The sequence below is a fragment of the Taudactylus pleione genome, unplaced genomic scaffold, assembly GCF_031769625.1.
Source record: "Taudactylus pleione unplaced genomic scaffold, aTauple2 ptg000005l, whole genome shotgun sequence".
In the NCBI taxonomy this organism is placed as follows: domain Eukaryota; kingdom Metazoa; phylum Chordata; class Amphibia; order Anura; family Myobatrachidae; genus Taudactylus; species Taudactylus pleione.
The window spans coordinates 20,637,876-20,661,986 of NW_028284408.1; the positions used below are offsets into that span (position 1 = coordinate 20,637,876).

General features: G+C 44.0%; 1 protein-coding gene across 3 annotated transcripts in view; it reads left to right on the top strand.

The window, feature by feature from the left end:
* ITM2B (integral membrane protein 2B) overlaps positions 1-24,111 on the top strand; it is a 64,166-nt gene that overhangs the window by 24,063 nt on the left and 15,992 nt on the right. The window contains exons 2-3 of one of the 3 annotated variants that reach the window (XM_088444610.1): positions 17,807-17,935; positions 18,337-18,378. In XM_088444610.1, the coding sequence (XP_088300736.1) occupies positions 17,807-17,935; positions 18,337-18,378 (171 nt within the window). The remainder of the gene's footprint in view (positions 1-17,806; positions 17,936-18,336; positions 18,379-24,111) is intronic. The other 2 variants (XM_088444674.1, XM_088444735.1) reach the window with 2 other exon arrangements.

A 24,111-nucleotide genomic window follows, 5' to 3' on the forward strand; every position in this document is an offset into this window, starting at 1 on the left:
TCCTAAAGAAGTTAGTTTAAGTAGTCCAATAATTACATGTCATTTTTTGGGGGGGTTAGTTAGTTTAGGCACCCTAAATTCAATATTTTTTTAAATTAAAAAATAGTTTTTTTTTTTTTATAATTTATAAAAAAAAATGTTATGGTACCCTCAAAGTACCCCAAAATCGCCTTTTTTCCTTCATTTTTTTTTCTTTGCATATTTCATTTCATTTTTTTGAGATTAAACGAAAATAGTTTGCTTTTTATAATTTTTTTGCATGTAAAGAGGAAAAAACAAAAGCACATTTGACACCATTTAAAAACCTACAGTACCTTCCTAATGCCCACAAACAGCCTTCTATACGTTCCTGCTAATGAAATTATAAATTTTTGGGGGTCCAGCTTGGCCTCTCCACTTTTTATACGCTTCTCTCACATGTACCCCTTCTCTGCAAGTACCACAAATAGGCATTTTTAATTGGATTGGAGAGTTCTCAAGAGCGCGCATTAGTACGAAGTCTGCGAGTTTCAAGAAAAAAACTCGATACTCGCAGTTTGCACCTAATAGGATTGACCCCCATGACTTATTTATGTTACCCAGTAATGGTCATACCAGCTACACTGTGAAGATTTATGAAAACACTTATAATTTTCAATGTTTCAGTATGAACACAACTAATGAATACAATGTATTAACAATGTTATAGAGTTTTTGAAACTGGTAGATTTGGGATGTAGTCAATATAACGACGGCCAGTATGCTGGCCATCGTAATCCCGACATCGAAAGCCCGACTCAGGAGTAAAGATAGGTGTACAAATTCCGATGCCTTTCTTTAGCCCGATGCCGAAAGCCAGACAGCCGCCAACCCAAACGAAGGTAAGCGGGGACAGGTTAGCGTTAGCCACGTGGCAGGGTTAGGGTTAGGCGCCCCCCCGGGAGTGTTAGAGTTAGGCTGCAGGGGAGGCAATCGGAAAGCCGACTGCCTAAATACCGGCAGCCGGCTTCCCGACTGTCTTATCCTGGCATGTGTGAAATTTCGGGCGTCTAGATATAGACACCCGCATTTCCCCGACGCCGGGAGACCGGCGCCCGGCATCACAATCGTAGTGATGCCGGGCGCCGCGAGCGGACAGTCGCGCGGGGGGAGGGCTCCCGGGGGGGACTTAGGGTTAGGCACCCCCCCCGGGAGGGTTAGGGTTAGGCTAGGGGGAGGGAGGGTTAGGGTTAGGCACCCCCGGGGGACTTAGGTTTAGGCAGCGGGGAAGGGGGTGGTTAGGGTTAGGCACTTAGAGGGGGGGATTAGGGTTAGGCACTTGGGGGGGAAGTTAGGGTTAGGCACCCCTAAGGAGGGTTAGGGGGGTTAGGTTAGTGGATACTTACCTATCCACGATCGGGATTTCCAGCGCTGTCGGGCTTCCGCTGCGTCGCACTCTGCTTCTGTCGGGCTGCCGCTGACGGGAATCGATGGTATTTCATACCAATTCCGGCTGCAGGGAGGGGGGTTAGGTTTAGGCACTTCCGGGGGGACTTAGGGTTAGGCACCACCCCAGGAGTTTTAGGGTTAGGCACCACCAAGGGAGGGTTAGGTGGGGGGGACAGGGGTAGGTGGGGGGGCAGGGGTAGGTTTAGCCTACTTACCTTCTCCTGGCGGGATCTCGGCTCATCGGGCTTCCGGCGTCGGTATTTAATAGCCGCCAGGTTATCATACCAATCCCGGTAGATTGTGCTCTGTTTCTATCCACATCACTGTGTTTTCAGCCAAACACTCATGAGACAAATGACAATATTGCTTATTCAATGAAAATTTCTCATGCAAAATCAGTGTTTGGTTCCACTATAGATATATATTTTTTTCAGATGAGTTCTATGAGAGAGACATTGTCATACTATAAATTTGCCATACATGAAATGTGTATATATATTTCTGGCAGCTCTGGGCCTGACTCAGAGCCGGACGCTCTGAACGAGCGCCCGCTCTTAATCAGGACGCTTTTTTTTTTTTTTTTTTCAAAGCGGCCTTTTGGACGCTCGCATAGCTGTGGGTTACCACCCACAGCTTATGCGAGCGTCCATGATGATGGTCGCCGTGGTCAAGACCGTCGCGACCATCGGGCTTGCGACGAGACCCTGCGGTAGGTTCTCGGTGACCGCAAGCCCTGGAGTGATTTTGGCTCTATCAGAGCCCAAATCACTCCCACTTACATCACTAGTGATGTCAGTGGGGCCGGACCCAGACGGTAGGCGTTCCCATGGGAACGCTTCCATCTGGCAGCCACGCCCCCGGCACGCCCACCAAAGGGGACGTGCTGTCACTCACCATCGACAGCACGCCCCCTTTGGTGTGAGACCCATAACGACGGCTACCCCATCGTTATTCGGGTCTCGCGCATGCGCACGACGGAGCTCCCTCCGTCGTGCGCATGCGCACTAGGGCACCATCGACCGGCTTGCGAGCGGGTCTGAATCGGGCCCTCTGTCCGCAATATTGTTAATATTACCATATGTTGTAATAGAGGTTATTCCATACATATTAGCTGGGTAGTGTCCCTTGTTTAATTATTGTTATCTGGATTATAACAGATTTTCTACTTCAGGGTCCATAGGGTATCCACAGGATACCTTGGGGTATAGGTGATGACGTCAGGCATCGTGCACTACAGAGTTAAGTTTTTCATCCTCCCTGGATGCACTGGGGTCCCTCTCCTATACCCCGCCCCCAAGCCTCAGGCAATCAGTTTCGTCGGTGCCCGGCTCAGAGTCGGAGCACCTTTACAGAGGGGGCTAAAAATTTGGCCCCTGAAGTTTATCAAGACAGCTGTGGCTGTACATCTAGAGTGTATAGCATGGACAGTCAGTGCTGACGTCCATGCAGTCACTACTCCATCCCGCTGGTACCAGAACGCCGGTACTGATCCGGGGATCCTGTTGGGTAACTGGGGTCACAACTAGCGGTGACCCCGGTTACCTGGACTGTGGCCGGATTTACGGGGGACAGGTAAGCGGCTGGGTCCCGCGGTGGGTCCCTGCCGAATAGCACAGTCCTGAGTCCCCAGGCAGGGTGCTCCCTGGGGACTGGCCGCAGCGTGGAGCCAGGTTCTGCACCTGCGCTTCCACTACCCCCTCAGGACAGCGGGCCACGGCGGTGCAGAAACGCTCTGGCGTCCCGGGGGTTAAATGCAGGCCAGAGGAGTGTGCCTTCCCTGCACAGCAGCCGGCGCGTCCCCCGCTGCACACGGCCTCTCCACAGCAGTCTGAGCCAGTGCAGCCGCTCCTCCCCCGGACTCCGCCTCCTCTCTGCTCCTCGGCGGCCATCTTTTTTCATTTGGCAAACGCTGCTGGAGCTGAACGATGGCATCATGGTCCGGGTCCCCCCTGCATACCTCTCCTCCGCAGTAGCAGGTCAGAGTATGTAGACCTGTTTCCTACCAGACTCTGTGTCTGGGTAGTTAGCTCAGCGCTAGGAGTGCAGGGTTTATTTCTGCATTGTATCTGACTTTATGCTAGTGCTGCTGCCTGTACTGTATTTCTGTCTGTCAGCCTTTTTACCTATTCCTGTTCTTCTCTGCTAAAGCCCTTGCGGTGCGGTGTCGCAGGGGGGTTATACCTCACTACTACTGTGTTGTCTGTGAGGTGTGCCACATAAATTTTTAAGTTTCACCCATCATGTCTGACAGTGATCGTGATTTTCACCTGCATCCAAAATGTACCGTATGTCATGTACAATTGGTGGAGGGTGATGGACACTCTGAGGGATTATGTAATGCGTGTTTTCTCCTCTCACGCCCTTTAACTGTCTCTGCACCTGTGCAGGAACCTCCCTGGGCTTGTTTCGCTAAGGCGCTTACAACCCTGGTGGGACAACTAGCGACGCCCCCTGCTTTGCCCCAGATGGGGTTTTCACAGCAGTCATTGGTGTCGTCCCCCATACAGGGTTCCCCTAGACAGTTAGTGGTACCCCAGAGTCTTCCACTTTCGCCCCCCCAGGTCACTCAAGAGCCTGCGTGGGTTAGCTCCCTGTCCACTACGGTGCAACACCTGTCGGACGTATTACAGGGGGAGTCATCATTACGGCCGCATAAGTGACCGCTGTAATCTCAAACTGATCACTATGACCAGGATGATGTGTCATCCGATGATGGAGAAATGTTTGACCTTTCTGACCAGGAGCCTTTCCGTATAAGGAGACGGAGTCTAAGTCTAAGGTGTATATTTACCGGGCCTTATACGTGTGGTCCGCACGGCCTTGGTTATTGAAGATGACGAACCCCCTGGGGCCAAATCAAAATATGCCTTTTTCAAGGATATCTAAGATGACGCTACGATATTTCCCCTATCTGGTCAGCTAGTGGATCATCTGGAGGAAGCGTGGAAAACTTTGGGTAAACATTACCAACCTCAAAGGCTCTTGGCGGTGGCATATCCCTTTGCGGAAAATTATTTCTCCAAGTGGGAAACCCCTCCACAAGTGGATTCTCATGTCACACGTCTAGTGAAGAGTGCTACATTACCTATGCCCTCCATGTCCTCCTTAAAAGATCCTACGGATCGCATGGTTGAAATATGTCTCAAATTCATGTATTCTCTTGCAGGAGGGGTGTGCAGACCGGACTCAGCACCTGAACAGGTGGAGTTGGTGGGTAATCTCAGGGACTCAGCTATCTACATTAATGAGGCGGCCTTGGATATAGGCCTTCTTGCTTCTAGGATCTCCTCGGCAGCAGTGGCAGCTCATTGCACCTTCTGGTTGCGTTCTTGGAAGAGAAGTAGTTTTGCAGGGGTACGCCCTTTCCTTCCGGCGGAGGCTTCCCAGCCGGTTTTTCACCACGGGTATTCAGTCCAATCAGGGCAAGGTCGTGGAGTTCAAGAAGGGATTGCCCTCTATGCTCCAGGATTCCTTTGTCTCAGAGGGGATTGGGGTATTACGCCAATGTTTTTCTGGTACAGAAACCCAATGGGTCCTACCGGCCAATACTCAACCTCAAATCACTCAACAAATTTTTGAGGGTTCCTCGGTTCAGGATGGAGACTCTGCGTACCATCATCCTAGCAATGGAGCCTGGGGACTTCATGGTGTCACTGGATATTCAGGATGCTTACCTGCATATTCCTATTGTCTCAGCGCACCAGCGTTTCCTCAGGTTTGCAGTGGTCAATGACCATTCCCAGTTTCAGGCGCTGCCTTTTGTTCTGGCTACAGCGCCTCGGGTGTTTACCAAAGTTATGGCAGTTATGGCTGCTCACCTGCGGATGCATGGGGTTCACTTGTTGCCGTATCTGGACGACCTCTTGTTGTTGGCGGAGTCTCCAGAGAAACTTCAGCACCATCTGCAATTGACTGTCTCTGTGTTGCAGACTCACGGCTGGCTGATAAATTGGAAGAAGTCCTCCCTGTTGCCATCACAGAGGATGCTCCATCTCGGAGCTCTATTGGGCTCCCAACATCGGAGAATCTTTGTGACGGAGAACAAGATTTCTGTGTTCCAGGCAAAAGTTTGCATTTGCCTGCGGAGTCGCCGGGTGTCTATTCACTCAGCGATGAGGTTACTGGGTTCCATGGTGTCGATGTTCGACATGGTGGAGTTTGCTCAGTTCCACTCCAGACATCTGCAGAAGTTGATCCTCTCCAGGTGGAATGGGTTGTCCCAGCGGATAAAGTCATAGACAATGGTGCTTCCCCCGGAGGTACGTCTGTCTCTGGCCTGGTGGCTGCAGACTACTCACCTGAACAGGGGGCGCCAGTCTCTGAGGCTGGGAAGCAATGACGGGTCCTCACTTCTTCCAGGGAAGGTGGACGCTGTCAGAAGCTGCTCTTCCAATAAACATATTGGAACTTTGGCAGTGTTCAAGGCTCTCCAGCAGGCAAGACAGGTCCTGCACGGGAGGGCCGTGCAGGTTCAGTCAGACAATGCCCCTACGGTGGCTTATATAAACCACCAAGGAGGGACCCGCAGTCAGGCGGCTCTGACAGAAGTCTCCCGCATTATAGCTTGGGCGGAAAGACATCTCACTGCAATATCGGCAGTGTTCATACCAGGAATCCTCAACTGGGAAGCAGACTTTCTCAGCCATCAAGACGTGCATCCAGGAGAGTGGTCTCTTCACCAGGAGGTGTTTCAGCTACAGGTGAACAAGTGGGGCCTACCGGAGATAGATCTCATGGCCTCCCGACACAACAACAAACTGCCGGTGTTCGGGTCAAGAACAAGAGATTCAAAATCTTATCTAGTTGACGCCCTGTCGGTCAGTTGGACCTTCCAGTATGCGTACCTCTTCCCTCCGTTCTCCCTTCTTCCTCGAGTGATAAGCAAATTGAAGCAAGAAGGCGACACGCTCCTACTGATAGCTCCAGCGTGGCCCACACGGCACTTGTACTCAGACCTTCAGAGTCTTTCAGTGGACACTCCGATGCTGTTGCCTCAACGTCTGGACCTCTTGTCTCAGGGTCCTTGTCATCACCCGGACCTGGATCGGCTGTCTTTGACGGCGTGGCTATTGAGACTGCCCTCTTGAGGTCCAGAGGGTTTTCCAGCTCTGTGGTTAACACCATGTTACGAGCTCGGAAGCCTTCATCTGCCATCATTTACCATCAGGTATGGCGTGCTTTCTTTCAGTGGTGTCGCCCAAGAGGCTATGCTCCTCGGGTCTTTTGGTTATCCAGGGTGCTGACTTTCCTACAGGCAGGTTTAGATCAAGGTCTTCGCCTTGCTTCTCTGAAGGTGCAGGTGTCTGCCCTATCTATATGGTTTCATCGTAGGATTGCTACACTTCCTGATGTCCGTACTTTTTATTCAATTTGTACTACGTATTCAGCCTCCTTTTGTTCCACCTGTGGCGCCTTGGGATTTGGCTATGGTCCTAAGAGCTCTTCAAGGACCGCCATTTGAACCACTGGGCTCAGTGGATTTGAAATGGCTTACCCTTAAAACGGTGTTTCTTCTGGCCAATGCTTCAGCCAGAAGGGTCTCAGAATTGGGGGCTCTATCATGTCGACCTGCATTTCTCATTTTTCATAGAAACAATGCTTTGCTTCGCACTCGCCCTGGTTTTCTCCCGAAGGTGGTATCTAGTTTCCATATCAACGAGGAAATTATTGTGCCGGCCTTTAATCCACCGGACCTTTCGGTTAGTGAGGCCACCTTGGATGTGGTGCGGGCCTTAAAACTTTGTTGACTGCATTGCTTCTTTTAGGAAGTCGGACTCTTTGTTTGTCCTTTATGGCTACCGGAAGAAGGGTTGGCCTGCCACTAAGCAAACGTTGGCAGGATGGATTCGCCTGGCTATTTCTATAGCTTATGTTCATGAAGGCCTTCCTGTTCCGTCTTCTGTTAGGGCTCATTCCACTAGGTCTGTGGGTCCTTCGTGGGCAGCTCGACGTGGTGCCTCAGAGGTCCAGCTTTGCAAGGCAGCCACGTGGTCATCTGTCCATACTTTCGTACGGTATTATGCCTTTGATACCTATGCCTCTCAGGATGCTTCCTTCGGGCGGCGGATTCTCCTTTCAGCACAGGAGCGTCCCCACCCTTAAAGGATACTGCTTTGGGGCATCCCCAAGATATCCTGTGGATACCCTATGGACCCTGAAGTAGAAAATAAGAGATATGGTAAGAACTTACCCTTGTTATCTCTATTTCTATGAAGTCCATAGGGTTCCACAGGACTCCCGCCCTGTCGCACCTGTACTGCAGATGGGCTTTTTTGCTCTGGTCACCGGTTTTTCCGTCTCCTTCTGGTGAGAATGTGATTTCTTGTGTGTTCCAGACTTTCTTCTCTCTCTTTTCTCCTCCTCCGGCCTATGGCTTGTGACGTAACTGATTACTTGAGGCTTGGGGCGGGGTATAGGAGAGGGACCCCAGTGCATCCTGGGAGGATGAAAAACTAAACTCTGTGGTGCCCGATGCCTGACGTCATCACCTATACCCCAAGGTATCCTGTGGTTTCCTATGGATTTCGTAGAAATAGAGATAACAAGGTAAGTTTTTACCATATCTCTTATTTTCACCCTAGGTATATTACCTTTTGAATCCTAATCTCTGCATAGTTACCACTAATTGGTGTCACTATAACATACATGATTTTGGTGTTATTTCACAACAGATGTGTAAATATTTCCTGGTTTGTCTATTTGTGACCAATTACCATTTTTACAAGCAATTTCTAGCACAATGCTCACCATCACTCAGCACAAGTTTTGACGTGGTCATTTTGCTTTTTGTTTGTTTGTTTGTTTGATTTTTTTGTGTGATTTACTGTGTTAGGTCTCCTTTGGACACAAGCAGCATTTTCATTTTGTAAATTTTCATTATTACCAATAAATGTTAAGTTTTAGAATTTAAGTGCCCCCCAAAAAAGAGTCCTTTTCTCTTTGCTTCCTAAATTGTCATGAGATAATGGATAAACCACATGATTTGACAAACTTTGAACGTTGAATGATTGTTGACACTCACAGCAGTAGTTTAAGACCGGCAGTTGTTAAAGTGTACACAGAGTGGACCAGCAGATGAAAAATTGGGTGTACGCACAAAGCCTGTGGTCATAAACCGCTACTGGATGCTAGAGGGGAAAGGAGAGTGTGCAGACTTGTTCAGTCCCACAGATGGGCAGCAGTGCATCAAATTACAGATAATCTGAATCGGGGACCAATTCAATGAGCGGTATGCCGCACATCGCTGCTCCGAGCACCAACAATCATTCCACATTCAAAGTCCATCAGATTGCATTGTTTACCCATCACTTCATGAGTGATGCACTTCATTAGTCTCGGCATACCTTCACCTTTTCCTTCTATACAGATTCAGACATTATCTGCCGAATAGCTACTATGCATAAAATCGCCTGATGACCATTCGAATTTGGCCACTACAGTGTATGTTGTCCATAGCTGAGCTGACATCCAATTGAATGGCATGTTGAAGGGGTATATTTACTAATGCTGCCCATCCACTAGGCGATTATACCTAGCGATGGAGCGATAACGACAGACGTTATCGCTCTATCGCTTGCTAATCGCCCGCAAATCGGGTAGTAAAAGGTTAAAAACGACCAGCGATGCGCGCACCCGCTGGTCGTTTTTAACATCAATCATCGCCCGAACATGACGCTCAACCTGACGACCGCCATCAGGTTGCCATGTTCGGGCATGCACTTAACCCCGTTCAGTGTATGCACTTAACCCCGCGGGAGACGACGGCGTCGTAATCGTGCCATCGTCTCCCGCATCGTTAAATGGATGGGCAGCTTTAAGGTCGATTTTAATCGATCAACATTGATGTTGTGTTTTCTGGGGCTAAATCACACATTTACTAAAAGACAATTTTTTATTTCGTTTTTTAAGTATTAGTAAATGTGTGATTTAGCCCCAGAAACCAAACATCGATTTTGATCGATATTAAATTGATTAAAATCGACCTTTAGTAAATATACCTCAAAGTCTGTTATAATGCATCTTATCTGGGAACATGGCTGCAATCACTAGCAGCCATCCGATTTGATGCAGGTCAATTTTTTTTATAGGTAAAAATTTTACTAAATACACCTATATTAGACAACTTGCTTTTCATGTTTTTAATTATTCTAATGGCTTTAACCCTGACCTGTATACTAGTCTGAGAGCTATGTAAATTAATCACCGATGGTGCAATATTAACATGTGTGATGCGCTTGTAAAATCAGATATGATAGGGCTGCTGTAGAAACATACCCTATTAGATAATTAGAGCTTTGAATTGATGCTTATCTTACCGTTCTGCATGACTGCAAGACACCTTTCAATATTCTAAATAAATCTGTCACCATACGTATGCAGGCCAAGCTTCTTTAGCACACTGTAACAGCTCATTTGCTAAAGTGTATAACCTGCTTCTATTATGTCTGCTAAAAAGACAGCGTGATCTGCAAATGAGAAGGCATAAACATCTCTACCTGACAGATGCTCGTTTTATTTTTTTAACATGATTGATCAACAAATTTGGCAGCATACAAATTTAACAGCTAACAGGTTTTTTTCTTTTAAATCCCAGATATCTGCAGTGTTTTTCCAGAAAGTGTTTTCTAAAATATGAAGGGAAATGCTTGATGAGTAAAGGCGGGTATTCACTAATAGATATACAAACAAGAGCACGATTACGACATTGCAATCGTGCTCTCGTTTGTATATCTAGTGATGTGCCTAGACTGAACGTTCAGTCTAGGCACATCCCTCAACCCCGCACATGCTGAACCTGACGGGATCGTCAAGTTGACCAGCATGTACGGGCGATGTCGGATGTCAGAAGCGACCAGCGTGCACGCGCATAGCTGGTTGCTTCCAACCAAAACATCCCAGATGCATGCGCGATTTGCAAGCGATTGCACGATAACGTTATCGTGCAATCGCTTGGTTAAAACGCTAAGTGGATACCCCCCTTAACTGCTGGATTTCATTGTTCAAATGTTTTTCTGTATTAAGGGGCCTATGTATCAAAGCTGGGAGAGAGATACAATTGTGAGAGATAAAGTACTAATGCTGGGCATACACTGCCAGATAAAATGTCTGTCAGACCGACAGACATTTTATCTGGCCGGCTGCCAGCCGCAGATGTCCGCGGCATACACTGTGAGAGAAATCTCACAGTGTATAGCCCGACATCCGCGCTCCACCCCGGGGGAGGAAATGTCTGTCTGTCGGCTGTGCTGGGCATACACTGCCCGATGCGGCCGACAGTTTACTGTAAAATATTGCATCGGACGGGCATGCCCGACCGAGCAATATTTAACCCTCGGTCCCCCAATCCCGTCCCCCCCCCCCCCACGCTACAATTATCGCGGCAATCCGCCGATATCGGGCGGATCGTCCCGATAATTGCAGCGTGTATGGCCAGCATAACCAATCAGCTTCCAATTTACATTTTGCAGGCTGTGTTTTAAAAATGATAGTTAGGAGCTGATTGGTTGGCGATTTGTTTGTTACAATTTTATCTCTCTCCCAGCTTTGATACATAGGCCCCTAAGTGTGAAGTATATTTATAATTGAAACAAGAGACAGGATGATTCCAGTTACTGAACAAGGCTGTGTAGGCTGATTCACTGCTTTAATTTTAAGTGATATTATACTGAACTAATGACAGACAGATCTTTGTTGTGAACCTTTGGGCTGGGTACAAAAGAATCCGTTTTCTGGATTCTCAAAGAAACAAAATAAGTAAAACTAAACCTAATCAGCCCAGAACTTGGATAGCATTGAGCTATTGTCCATTGTTTCCTGTCAGACAAACATTTTATTGTATAAAGATAAGATGTGTTTGACCACCATTGTGATATTTGTAGTTTCCATTAAATAAAATAGGAAGTTTGGTTACATAAAATGGGGTATTGTTGAGCTAAAAACAAACATTGCAGTGATTTCAATAATTGCTCTACTGTTTATTTCATACAAATATAGACCTTAATTACATTATTAGAGTATATAGCTACACAATATTTTGTCATCTAAGTCGTACATGTGTGATCTGTAAGATGTCACCACAAGCAGAATCTGTTTTTGGGGACCCCATATTGCCAGATATGTAACACATTCTATTGGGAACCCAGACCATTGACACACAGGGGAATTCAATTGTTTTTTTGGGCACCTTCACTAATGGGTGTCTATTAGAGAAATTCAATTGTTTGTCTGATAGACGTCCATTAGCTGCAACAGACACATTTTTCTCGGAGCCTCCTGAGCTGCGAGAAAAATGTGTGCAAAGTCCATAGTTTGGGCGCCCAAACCAGGCGTTTAGTCGGGTTTAGACGTTTTGAGCATCTAAACCTGGTACTTCTGGGCGTTTTAAACACTAATGGGCGTCTATAGAAAAAACTATTGAACTGCTTTGATAGACGCCCATTAGTTAAGACGCCAAAAAAATTTTTTAAATCCTCCCACAGGCTTGGGTCCTTAGAGAAATAAAAAATGGTTATTCACCCCACCCCCATTTGCTAACCACGCCTCTTGTACAAAACTTTCTGTAGCCTTTCCAGACCTGTCCCAAAACATATTAATGGGATTACGGTACCTTATACAAATCATCATCCTTTTGTATAATGACACACAAACATACTTCTTACCACAAATAAACCTTTCTTAATGTTGTTGGTTTCCTCAATTATTATTCTTTGTAGAAATTTGCCATGCTTACTATGCAGGGCAAGACCCACCTCTCTGACTCTGCCACCACTAGGCTAAATCCAGCCTGTTACACACAATGTTCATGTATCGGTACTATAAAGGGTCTCTAATTTCTTTAGAATACCAGGAAATTGAAGCCCATTTGATCAGCTCATTTTGCACATGTACACACAAGTGGCTTTGATGTGCGTTTGTTCTGAATGTGGGGTAAATTAGAGACACCAGAGGAACAGACAACGGGTAACACCATAATGCAAAGATGAGCAGAGCGAGTCCGACTCCCTGAAGCGGCATTTGTTGCCTGTTATGTTGTATTAGTAACAGGAATATTACGCTGCATAACCTGATCCTTTCACAGGACTTTACTATTCATTTTCTGTTTGTTACTTTTGATTTTTTTGCCTAGTTTTTAAACTGGATTTGCTGGACCATGACCCCTTAATGACAATCTAGGCAACAACTGATAAAATCCTGAAATGTATTCTATTTTAGGAAGAAAAAGCAATGGATGCATGACCAGTCAGATTGTAACCATTATTTACCTATTATATAAGATGAAAGGAAACAATGTGATTGGCTGCTTTTGGACATAGCACTTTTCTGTGCCTGCGTTATATGTGCAATAGCATCTATAAAGCTCTCCCACTACAATGTCATTCACATGTGCAAACTAATAAATCAAACATTTGAACTTCAATACAGAAAGTAATTTGATATAATTTGTGCGTATATATGAAATAGCCCTTTATGGTTGCTCCATTATTTTACTATGTACCCTTGGTACCTTTATTGACCTATGAAAAGACACTTATTGACATTGGCATCAAGGTGATTTTGATCTTTTGTTGATTTCAATGACTGCAGCACCCCCTTCTGAAGATGACGCAAGCTGGACAATTATGCATTTTTGGGGGGTGAATTTCAGGATAAGGGGTGCGAGGGCTATGCACATCACAGATAGTTACAGTAGAACCTCATTTCTCATTTTACTCTGCTCCCCAGTGGGGTTGCAAGGTCATATGAGCAATCTTGTTCCTGCAATGTGCTGCCATTACGAGCATTCCCACATCATTATGACAGTACACCACCAGCATCACTCACAATTGAATTGTTCCAATGTGTTCTATTGAACACATTCACAAATCTAAAATAAAAATACTATTAAGGTATCAAATTTTATTTTTAATGTAATATTTCAGTGCTTCAACGGTATCCAATTAGCCCCGAACATTGGTCAGGCGCTAATTAATCCCTGCAATCGTCGAAAAATGGGGATTTTTCGTCGATTATCCCTGATTTTTCGACTATTTTTTTTTTCCACCCTATCCTATTATTTCGAGTGAAATAATAGGATCGTTCTCCCAAAACACATAGGAGCCGCAATAAGCTCGCGGGACCTATGTGTTTTTGCCTTTTTTTGTGTGAAACAACGGTACTTATCGTGGATTATTTTTTGGGACACATCAGGTCCCGAAAAAAGACCCTGATAAGTGCTGGCATCGGGCCGACTTCAGGGCTAATTGGATAGCCCCGGGCGAAAGAAATTAGCCGCTGTAATTTATTGCAGCTAATTGGATACCCCCCTTATCTGAGATGTTTGGTATTGTATTTACATCAGCTATTACATACTGTTGCAGTGCTGGCAGACATTGCAGTTTTGTACCATGCATGGGCTACAAAATTATTACTGTAAGTTAACAAAATCCAATACCATTGAATCTGGCATTTATTGAATTAGTCTATATTGAAATATTTACCACATCTGGCTCATTAATAATCATTAATAAGAGAGTCTAGCACGCTAGGAACACTGTTCTTTTGCTTTACAAGTCACAGATTTATATAACGTAGTTTCTCATATTCACATTTGTACAAGAACAATAAAAATACATAGGGGTCTATTTACTAAGCTGTGTTAGGAGATAAAGTGAACGGAGATAAGGTACCAGCCAATCAGCTCCTAACTGCCATGTCACCGGTTGTGTTTGAAAAATGGCAGTTGAGAGCTGATTGTCTGGTACCTTATCTCCTAACAAAGCTTAGTAAAAAGACCCCTTATTCTCTAAAAATATAACTTAATTTTTTTTTGGTATATCTAACTGTATAATATGTATTTTTACATAATCAACTTTAAGGAAACCGATATACTTTACAGACAGCTATTTTCTCCTCCATTTCTGTTCCGATAGTTACATGGCTTGCAGGCTTGTGTTCCTACAATTGGCCAGAAATTAATGTGTGTGGGGGCCCAAAGAAATCTCCTGATGTGTTATAATAACTGTCACCTGGAAGTATGTGTTAATTGTAAAATGTTGTGTCACTGTGAGAAGACCAGATTTATAGCTTGATTTCAGTGGATGATTCATTTAGGAATCCAGGATGTGAATAAAGGTCATTACAAATAGAGAAAAACAAATGTTCTCCTTTGAGCCATCAGTGGAAATACAGATTAGCAAGTAGTGCTCTATCACTAAGGGGGGATTCAAATAGATGAGAAAAGTCACGTTTTGGCAAAAAAACGTACGCATGTGCGAAAGTACAACAAAACCTCCATCCCCTCGTGGTCACACCACTATCCCTCTGAAGCTGCTCTGCAATCCCTGGCCACGCATAAGGCCCCCATACATCAGCAATCTGAAAACCACAATTGAACAATTTGAATATTTATTGCCCGATCTTAGGATTTCCCAATCGAGCAATCTGCGCCCATACACTACAGATCTTTTTCAGTGATTTGCAGATCGATTGCAGCAAACACAGATCTGGCAATCTTGAAAGACCCATCATTTTGCTAGAAATGGTCTGCAAATCTGCTGATCATGTCCATGCACTTAACAGTTGTATAAAGGCCCCCATACATCAGAGATGGATTGCAGCAATCGTGCAATTTGCAATCGATTGTGTATAAAAATCTGCAATGTATGGGCTTCACAGATCCCAGATTGCAACCAAAAAGTGATTGGAATTGTTTAATCAGATTGTCCAACATGTTGGATTTCACAGATCAATTGGGGCTGTAGATTGCTAGTGTATGGACATGATCAGCAGATTTGCAGACCGTTTCTAGCAAAATGATGGGCCTTTCAGGATTGCCAGATCTGTGTTTGCTGCAATCGATCTGCAAATCACTGAAAAAGATCTGTAGTGTGTGGGCGCAGATTGCTCGATTGGGAAATCCTAAAATCGGGCAATAAATCTTCAAATTGTTCAATTGTGGTTTTCAGATTGCTGATGTATGGGGGCCTTTACACACAGAGCTGTACTCCTCACTCACTCCTGTATTTTTTTGGGGGGGACGGTGGTCTGGCTCCTACACTTTCATCCTGGCTCCTAGATTTTAGAAAGATTTGTCAAGCTCTGCGCTATACAATTCCGAAGTGTTCGCATGTGCGAAAACCCAATAGACAGAAACTGGCAAAAAAGTTTTCACCATCTCAGAGCAGGTGAAAAAATGTGCAAAATCCCTATTTTTTTTCTAAAAATGTGGGGACTTTGTTCAAAACCCTTTGGATTCCCCCCTAATGGCCAATTAGACAAAAAATATATTTTTTAATTTAACTTAATTCCCCCTAATAATAACATGTCATTTTTGGGGTGAAATTGTGATAAGTGTTGGAAAATGGGTTTAAAGTAGTGGGTCAGGTACTTTGGGGGGCTGTATGATGGGACAGGTATTTTAAACATTGCAGGTAGCTGCAGCAGGTGTATTTTTAAAAGCGCACTTTAAAGACACAAAAATATACTTGCACCCAATATAATGTACCCTATTTAACTACAGTAATTATTTTCTCCAAAAAATATTGCTTTTTATCAATTTTCCACACTTATGCAAATAAGCATATAACAGCCATTAACAGCCACAACTTAAGAACCCCAAATACTTTTACTAGGGCTAGTAATATACTTCTATATTGATTTCCAGTGTCAGGCTTTTTATGGGGTACAGACTGATTTCCCCAAAATGTGCTTTAGTTTTTGCTAGTTTTTTGCCATGCGCAATTATCGCACAAACATGTTTTCGCATGTTTTGCAATTGAATAGGTCGATAACCGGGAGCGCGCATTGCGAAAATAGGCGATAAGTGTTAATTTTATTGCGGCTAATTGAATTCGGCCCTAAGGGGCATATGTATCAAAGCTTGATGTGAGCTAAAATTGTGAAATATATATCACCAACCAATCAGCTCCAAACTATCATTTCTTACGGTGCGATGCACCGTATAGGGTGACTGCCGATCCTTTAGCAGACGGATCGTGCTATCACCGCCAGCAATCGTGCGGTCCCCGCAGACCGCACCATATGCCGGCTTCCCCCTCCTTCATCTGAATGGGATCGTACATCGCATCCCAGATCTGATGGTTTTGCAGGAAGACCTGAGGATGCGATGTACGACCCCGCAGGAGTGCGCAGCACGATATCAGGTACGATATTGTGCCCATACACGGCACAATATAGCACCTATATCGTGCCTATCCGTCGGATCGGCGCCTATATCGTGCCGTCTATGGGGGCCTTTAAACACAGCCTGCAAAATGTAAATTAGAAGCTGATTGGTTGGTGATATACAGTATATCTCACAATTTTATCTCACATCAAGCTTTGATACATATGCCCAATGTGTGCTGAGGAAAATTTAGTTTACACATTTGCTTACTTACATTCAAATAACAAAATACAGTATTAGGTGAAGACCCTGTAAGTGTAGTCACATTTGCTCTAACCCAGTGGTTCTCAAACTCTGTCCTCAAGACCCCACACGGTTCACATTTTCCAGGTCACCCACCAGTAGCACAGGTGTTTTCATACTCACTGACATATTTTAAAAGATCCACAGGTGGAGCTAATTATTTCACTTGTGTGGAGACCTGGAAAACATGCACTGTTTGGGGTCCTGAGGACAGTGGGGCATATGTATCAAAGCTTGATGTGAGATAAAATTGTGAAATATAGATCACCAACCAATCAGCTCCAAACTATCATTTCTTAAACACAGCCTGCAAAATGTAATTTAGAAGCTGATTGGTTGGTTATATATATCTCACAATTTTATCTCACATCAAGCTTTGATACATATGCCCCAGTGTTTGAGAACCTGTGCAGTCTAACCATAAGACCATTATATATATTTTTTCACTGATGTTCCACACCCCAGCCCATACTTTCACTATTTATCACTACCCATCCAACCTGTTTCTGGCCACTCCCAGTGTTTCAATAACATCCACTTTTAGTATGTCTCAACCTGCCTGTAAGCGTATGCAAGTATTGAGTACAGTGACAAGTGAACATTTAAAGGTGCTTGATACAGTTACTTAGAAGTAATAGAAGTTTTACAGTGTGGAATGAGTTGCAACCCCTTTGCAGGCAGGAAAACAAAGGAATCAATAATGACATTATATAATAAGTATATGCTATATAAAGCAAGGAAGCAGTGTGTATTTTCTCGGTAAGTATAGGAACAGTGTCCCAGCACTGTCAAAGATATGAGTCAATGGCTTTGGTGAATGCACCTGTGGCAGAGGGTTATTTCTGCATTATTCACTTATTTTAATCTGTTATTGATTATATGTGCACAATGTCCAGGAAAGTTCTGTGTGTTAAACATAGCTAATGGTCAGCTTTTCTGAGCTGTACTTGTCTAAGACTCATTTGCAATTGTGTTGTGTGTGTTTTATTGCAGGAGGTGGAAGAAGTGGTGCCTCTGGGACAGAGACGAGCCTGCTGCTGGTGTATGTGCTTTGGATTGGCCTTTATGCTGGCTGGTATCGTGCTGGGCGGAGCTTACCTTTATAGATATTTTGTTTCACAGGTAATTTCATCTTTTGGCTTTCAGGTCATGGTTTAACATTGGTTTGAATTGATGTCACAAAGCTTACGGATTGTTATAAACTGAGACAACCAACTATGGTTTACATGGCAGTGAACACAAATTAATTTGCAGAGGGTGGGAATGTCCTCTCTTTAGATAACACTCAGTGGCTTTCTTTACTATTTCCTTTTCTACTATTTGCCCAGTGTGTTGAATCAAGTGGTTCTTTCAAACTGTCCAACATACTCTTCAATTCATTTCTTGGTAGCTTTATTTTTATTTTTTAAGCTATATACATGTTTATAATTTGCGTCAGAATACATCTTTCGTGACTTTTTCAATAGCTTTTCCTTTGTTTTTTTTAATATTAACTAACCTAGAATGTGTCCCCTCTTACACAGCAGCTTAGATCAGGAGCGCAGCATCTGGCCACGCTTGAAGAGGTATGTGCATACATGCTAAAACTTAGCCTGGTCTACCGGTGACTCTGGACATAAGAGGTCACACTCTTCCTTATAACACCACTAACTGCTGCTTAATGCCTGTTAACCACTAACACTATACATAACCAATCTGCTCGCTAACTACTTTCTGACAATTTATTCCTATCACACGATCCTGTGCAGAACATTAAATAGTTGAACTTATTTTAGTTCAGTCTGTAAACCAGAGTTTCTCAAATTCATTCAGGAGGGACCACTAACAGTGCACATTTTCCCACGCAGAATCACAAGAGAAATAAGCATCAACTGTGTTTTTTTTTTTAACCAATCCAGTGATAAGGAAGTGCACTGAAGGAGTTCAAATAAGTAACATTTTACTTACCAGTCCCCCAACAGCAAATACTGCTGGTGAGGGCTGGAGAATTAGGCAGAGGAATGTTGGAATCATTACAGAAAATAGGATTGGGAATGGCATTATCTCCTCTACCCTGACAGCTAGAAAGTCCCTGTTTTGGAACAGGTTGTCCTCTCTTTGAAGCTATATGTCCCCTTAGTGTAATCTCCAAACAATAACCCCCTACACTACAGAAATCATTTTGAAGTTCATGCTTGGGGTGGATATCCCCCATCCTGGATTCAATGCAAACACAGGGAAGTCAACTATTAATGGTGTAGCCTCTCAGTGGTTATTGTGTCAATCACCCTGCACTGCAAAAATACCAGTAAACACATGGGATGGTAGAGGGTACTTACATTGCCTGATCCCCACCATCCTAGCACATAGACACTCAGTGCCGCTCTCATATGAAACAACTTTCAAGCCCCATTAGTAGTTATTTTCAGGTGATTAGCAATAACACCCTATACTACAGAAAGCATTAAGAAGTCCAGAAATGGGAGGTTTCTAAGAAGAGACATTTAGAGGGGGAGGGGAGCAGGTAATAACTATCCTCGGTGGGTTTGTATCACCTGGACTCCTGTAACCTCGGCGCCTCTGGTTTTAATGCTGGAGTGTACCTAATGCTGTCTAAGGGGTGGCCTAATTTCTGCATTATTATTGTTAAGTGCCGATTTTATTTTGAAAACCTATATGTGGAATCCTGCTTTTGGCTGTAAGACCAGCAAAATATTTCTTGATCGTGTTTACATATGTGCACTGCATATATATATATATATTACACACACACACACATACACACACACACACATAAAACCTCACACAATTGCTTTTCGTTCACTTTCTTTCCATTTTAATAATAAAACACTTTTTTTTTGTCCGTCTTGTGAAGATTTTATTTGCTGTGTCAGGAGTAATATGCAAAGTAAGCTATTTTCTGAAAATTGTAAGTCTTGAAAAGAAAACAAAATAACAGACGAGTACAGTAGAAAAAATTACTGATTTTGATATTGTAATGTGACAAGCCCAAAATGTGCCAAAATAGGATTAGCACATGGGTGATAGAAGTAGCAAAGGGAGAGGTTGCAATGTGTCAGTCACTCATTAGTGCACCTGTGTGCCAGATAGGAGATATGTGGGTGGTTTAATAAATAAGGTAACAAGACCCCTCATTACGTAAATTCATTCAACTCATACATATACGTATAATAAATAGTATGGCCTTAGTATAGATTATTTTTCAACATAGACCTCATACTTATCTAAGCATTAGTTCCAATGGTACACCAAGGCATCTGTCCCGCTATAGAAGAAATTGGTATCAAGCGCCTGAAGCCAGGACATGACGGCTTGCTGAACTTCACCATCGGTTGCGAATCGCCTTCCATTCAGGTGCTTCTTCAATGGGCCAAAGAGATGGAAATCACTCGGTGCCAGGTCAGGATTGTAGGGCGGATGGTCCAGTGCCTTCCCATGGTAGCACCTCAACAACTCACGCGTGCGGTTCTCTGAGTGTGGTCTGGCGTTATTGTGCAGCAATATTACTCCTGTTCACAGCCACCCAGGTCATTTTTGAATTGCCCTCCGCAATCGGTTGGATGTCTCACAATAGTGGACTGCATTCACGGTATCTACATTGGCGAGGAAGTCGACAAGAATCACGTCCTTGTGGGTCCAAAACACGGTCGCCATGACCTTCTTTGCTGATGGAGTTATTTGAAATTTCTTTGAGGTATGGGGACAGTGTGTATTTCCATGTCATGGATGCTTGCTTAATCTTCGGATATCACATGATGCACCCATGTTTCATCTCCTGTAATAATACGCTGCAGGAACTGTACTACCGCCTCATGGTATTGTGGCAAGTGCACGTAAGAGAATCCCATCCTCTTGGTTTTGTGAACTTCTGTGAGTTGCTTCAGTACCCAGCGTGAACACTTTCCTGTACTACAGTGGCTCATGAACGATGTTGTGCACAGTACCCACTGAGATGTTCAGTTCGTCAGCAAAATCACTAACCCAAATAGGTCTGTCCTCTTAAATCAGACCTTCATTGTGGCACAAATTGTCATCTGTGGTGGACGTGCTTGGTCTGCCGGATCCCTGCTCATCTTGATTGTCTGTCCTGCCGTTATCAAAGGCAGTGTACCAAACCTGGTTCTGTGACATGATGTTATCACCGTACACCTCGACAAGTTGGCAATGAATTTCAGCTGCTGATGTGCCCTTTTATATGCAGAAATCTGATCACGCTACGCATTTCAATGTTTGACCATGGCTCCGCCATCTTACAACTGATGTTGGAACAGTATGGCTGACATGAGGCGCAGTCTAATGGCCGTGAGGGGAAGCAGTGGTCTAACTGCTCTGGTCTGGCTGGAAATTACAATGAAATAGACAACTTTGTTAGCTTATTTAATGAACCACCCACATATTACCTTATTTAATGAACCACCCTCCTATATGGAAAGCATCCACTTTTCTCTGTCTCTGACAGCTGCATTTGAGTATCTCTGCAGTAAGCAGCTAGTGACAATTATCACTTCATTCAAGGTAAAAGACCAAAGATTTATATCATACATAACACTTTTAAATGTAAACTGATTGTTTTGTATTTGTAACCTGATGTGGACTAGTAAGTGATGCACAGTAATGTTCCTCTCTTCTCTTTTTTGTTCTCTCTGGCAATAATTTAACATCTTTTACACTAACCGCCCACACACTGTGATAGTGCTGGTGATATTGGGTGATTATACAGAAATTGGCATGTCTTTATGGATCAAAAATAAGCATATTATTTGGATCATTAAAGAATATACCCATAAATCTGATCTGAAAATGACTATCAGCCTGTGTGCGCTGCCCTGTCACCAGTAACCCTCCACCATGGGGTCCTAATCCATAAATGTCTGGTCAGCTGTGTGTATGTTCACTGGCTGGCTATAGGGATCCTATGTTAATTTACTCATAGCTCATTTGCAATGTAAATATTTTCTGACTTCATGCTTTCCACTGCAAATGTGAAGGTAATTCTACTGGTGATAAGAATATGCACATCCTGCTTCTGTTATATTGGCCACTGGTACAGCTGGTACTGTTATATTGGCCACTGGTACAGCTGGTACTGTTATATTGGCCACTGGTACAGCTGGTACTGTTATATTGGCCACTGGTACAGCTGGTACTGGTATATTGGCCACTGGTACAGCTGGTACTGTTATATTGGCCACTGGTACAGCTGGTACTGTTATATTGGCCACTGGTACAGCTGGTACTGTTATATTGGCCACTGGTACAGCTGGTACTGTTATATTGGCCACTGGTACAGCTGGTACTGTTATATTGGCCACTGGTACAGCTGGTACTGTTATATTGGCCACTGGTACAGCTGGTACTGTTATATTGGCCACTGGTACAGCTGGTACTGTTATATTGGCCACTGGTACAGCTGGTACTGTTATATTGGCCACTGGTACAGCTGGTACTGGTATATTGGCCACTGGTACAGCTGGTACTGTTATATTGGCCACTGGTACAGCTGGTACTGTTATATTGGCCACTGGTACAGCTGGTACTGTTATATTGGCCACTGGTACAGCTGGTACTGTTATTGAGTGCAAGCAATTTCATTCTACAGCTGAATGACCAGATTTATCCAAAGTTGTTTCATCCCTAGAAATAATCTGCCTGCACTTAAAGACTTTTATGCTTTATTAATCATCTTTGCAAAACAAATACTACCTTCCCGAAAATCCCTTGTTTTATCTGATGTGATGCCTGTACAACAGATTTAAGTGCCCATATTTTTTACACCCAAAGCTTTTTTTTGTATTGGTTTTTCTATTGGTGCTCTTTTTTTCCATTTGTTTCTTCTTTATCTAATAATATAGGCCCTCATTCAGAGCCGCTCGCTAGCGGCAGTACGCTCGTTCCGAGCGATGTTCGCACATCTGCGCATGCGTACGGTTTTTAGTACGCATGCGCGAACCAGTCAGTGCGGCTGAAAATCGTTTGTACGCTATATAGCGAGTGCCTGCTATTTTGAGTGACAGAATGAGGCGTATGTGGGTGGTAACAGGGGAAGGTGCTTGAAAACGGGGGAGTGGAATTCGAACGCAGGCGTGCTTAAAGGTCAAAACGGGCGTTTTAAGGGAGTGCATAATTAATACAGCAGCGTCATTGACCACGTCACTTGGTTTTTTTTAACTCAGAACTGCTCGCAAAATAGCGGTTGAAAAAACCAACCACAAGAATAGCGAGCAGTTCATACGCTGTACGATGTACTCGATTAATCTAATAAATAGCGGACATGACGTATGGTGCGAGCGGCCAGGGGGCGTTTTTATCAAATAAACGAGCGTATGTTTTGCTCGCTCGTTCAGACTTAGAGGTGTGAACAGACTGCAATTTGCGATCGGATCATTTGAATAGCCACCCCTTGTTTTTGAACGAACGACCGCAAATAGCGAATGGCTCTGAATGAGGGCCATAGTCTTGTCACTAATTCTGCATTTTCCTCACCATGTTTCCCCATCTTCCTTACCCACCTCTTCCAAAGTATCAGCAGGCAAGGGAGGACCACACAGTGGCATATAATAAGATTTTTGTAGTAGATACTTTAATGAAATGTTAGTACTATGTATAGTCGTGATGTATGTTTCAATCAAACACCGTCAATCAATAATTGGACAGTACTGTTCAAAAGTGACTATTCAGGTGATTCTGAACTGCTACAGTACAAGCCATGAATGTATTATTTATGGCATAAATAAAATGATACACATACTTGCTGGCCCCACTTCCTATGATTTTACATATCCAATATTTACTCCATGTGATTTCATTTCAAATATTTTTTTTTAAAAAACTTCTAACCTCTACTCCAACCTTACATCTCTACAATTAATAAGTAGCCTGTTGCTGAAATAGAAAGATATATATATATATATATATATACAATAGGAGAAGGAAAATATATAGAAGCATATTTATCGAGGTTTTTTTCATAAATTGATGTAGAAACTGCTGTTTTTTTATATATATTCCCACTATGTACTAACAGCCTAATGCAGGATATTTCACAGAAATCATATGCTGAAGGCTAATTAGCAATGCAGATCGCAGTCCCCATTATTATCATGAATGCACATCTCCGATAAGTAGGGGCCTGCGCAGCACCCACTCTGCGAATGTGCAGAACGGATCCTGCGATCTCGCCCAAGCCGCAGCATGATTGACATGCTGCGCCGTTTGGGAGGCAGAGCGGCCTGGTCACTGTTCCTGGAAATGGGGGCATGTCGTCTGCGTTTTCCGGGAGGGACGGGGCCAGGATCTGC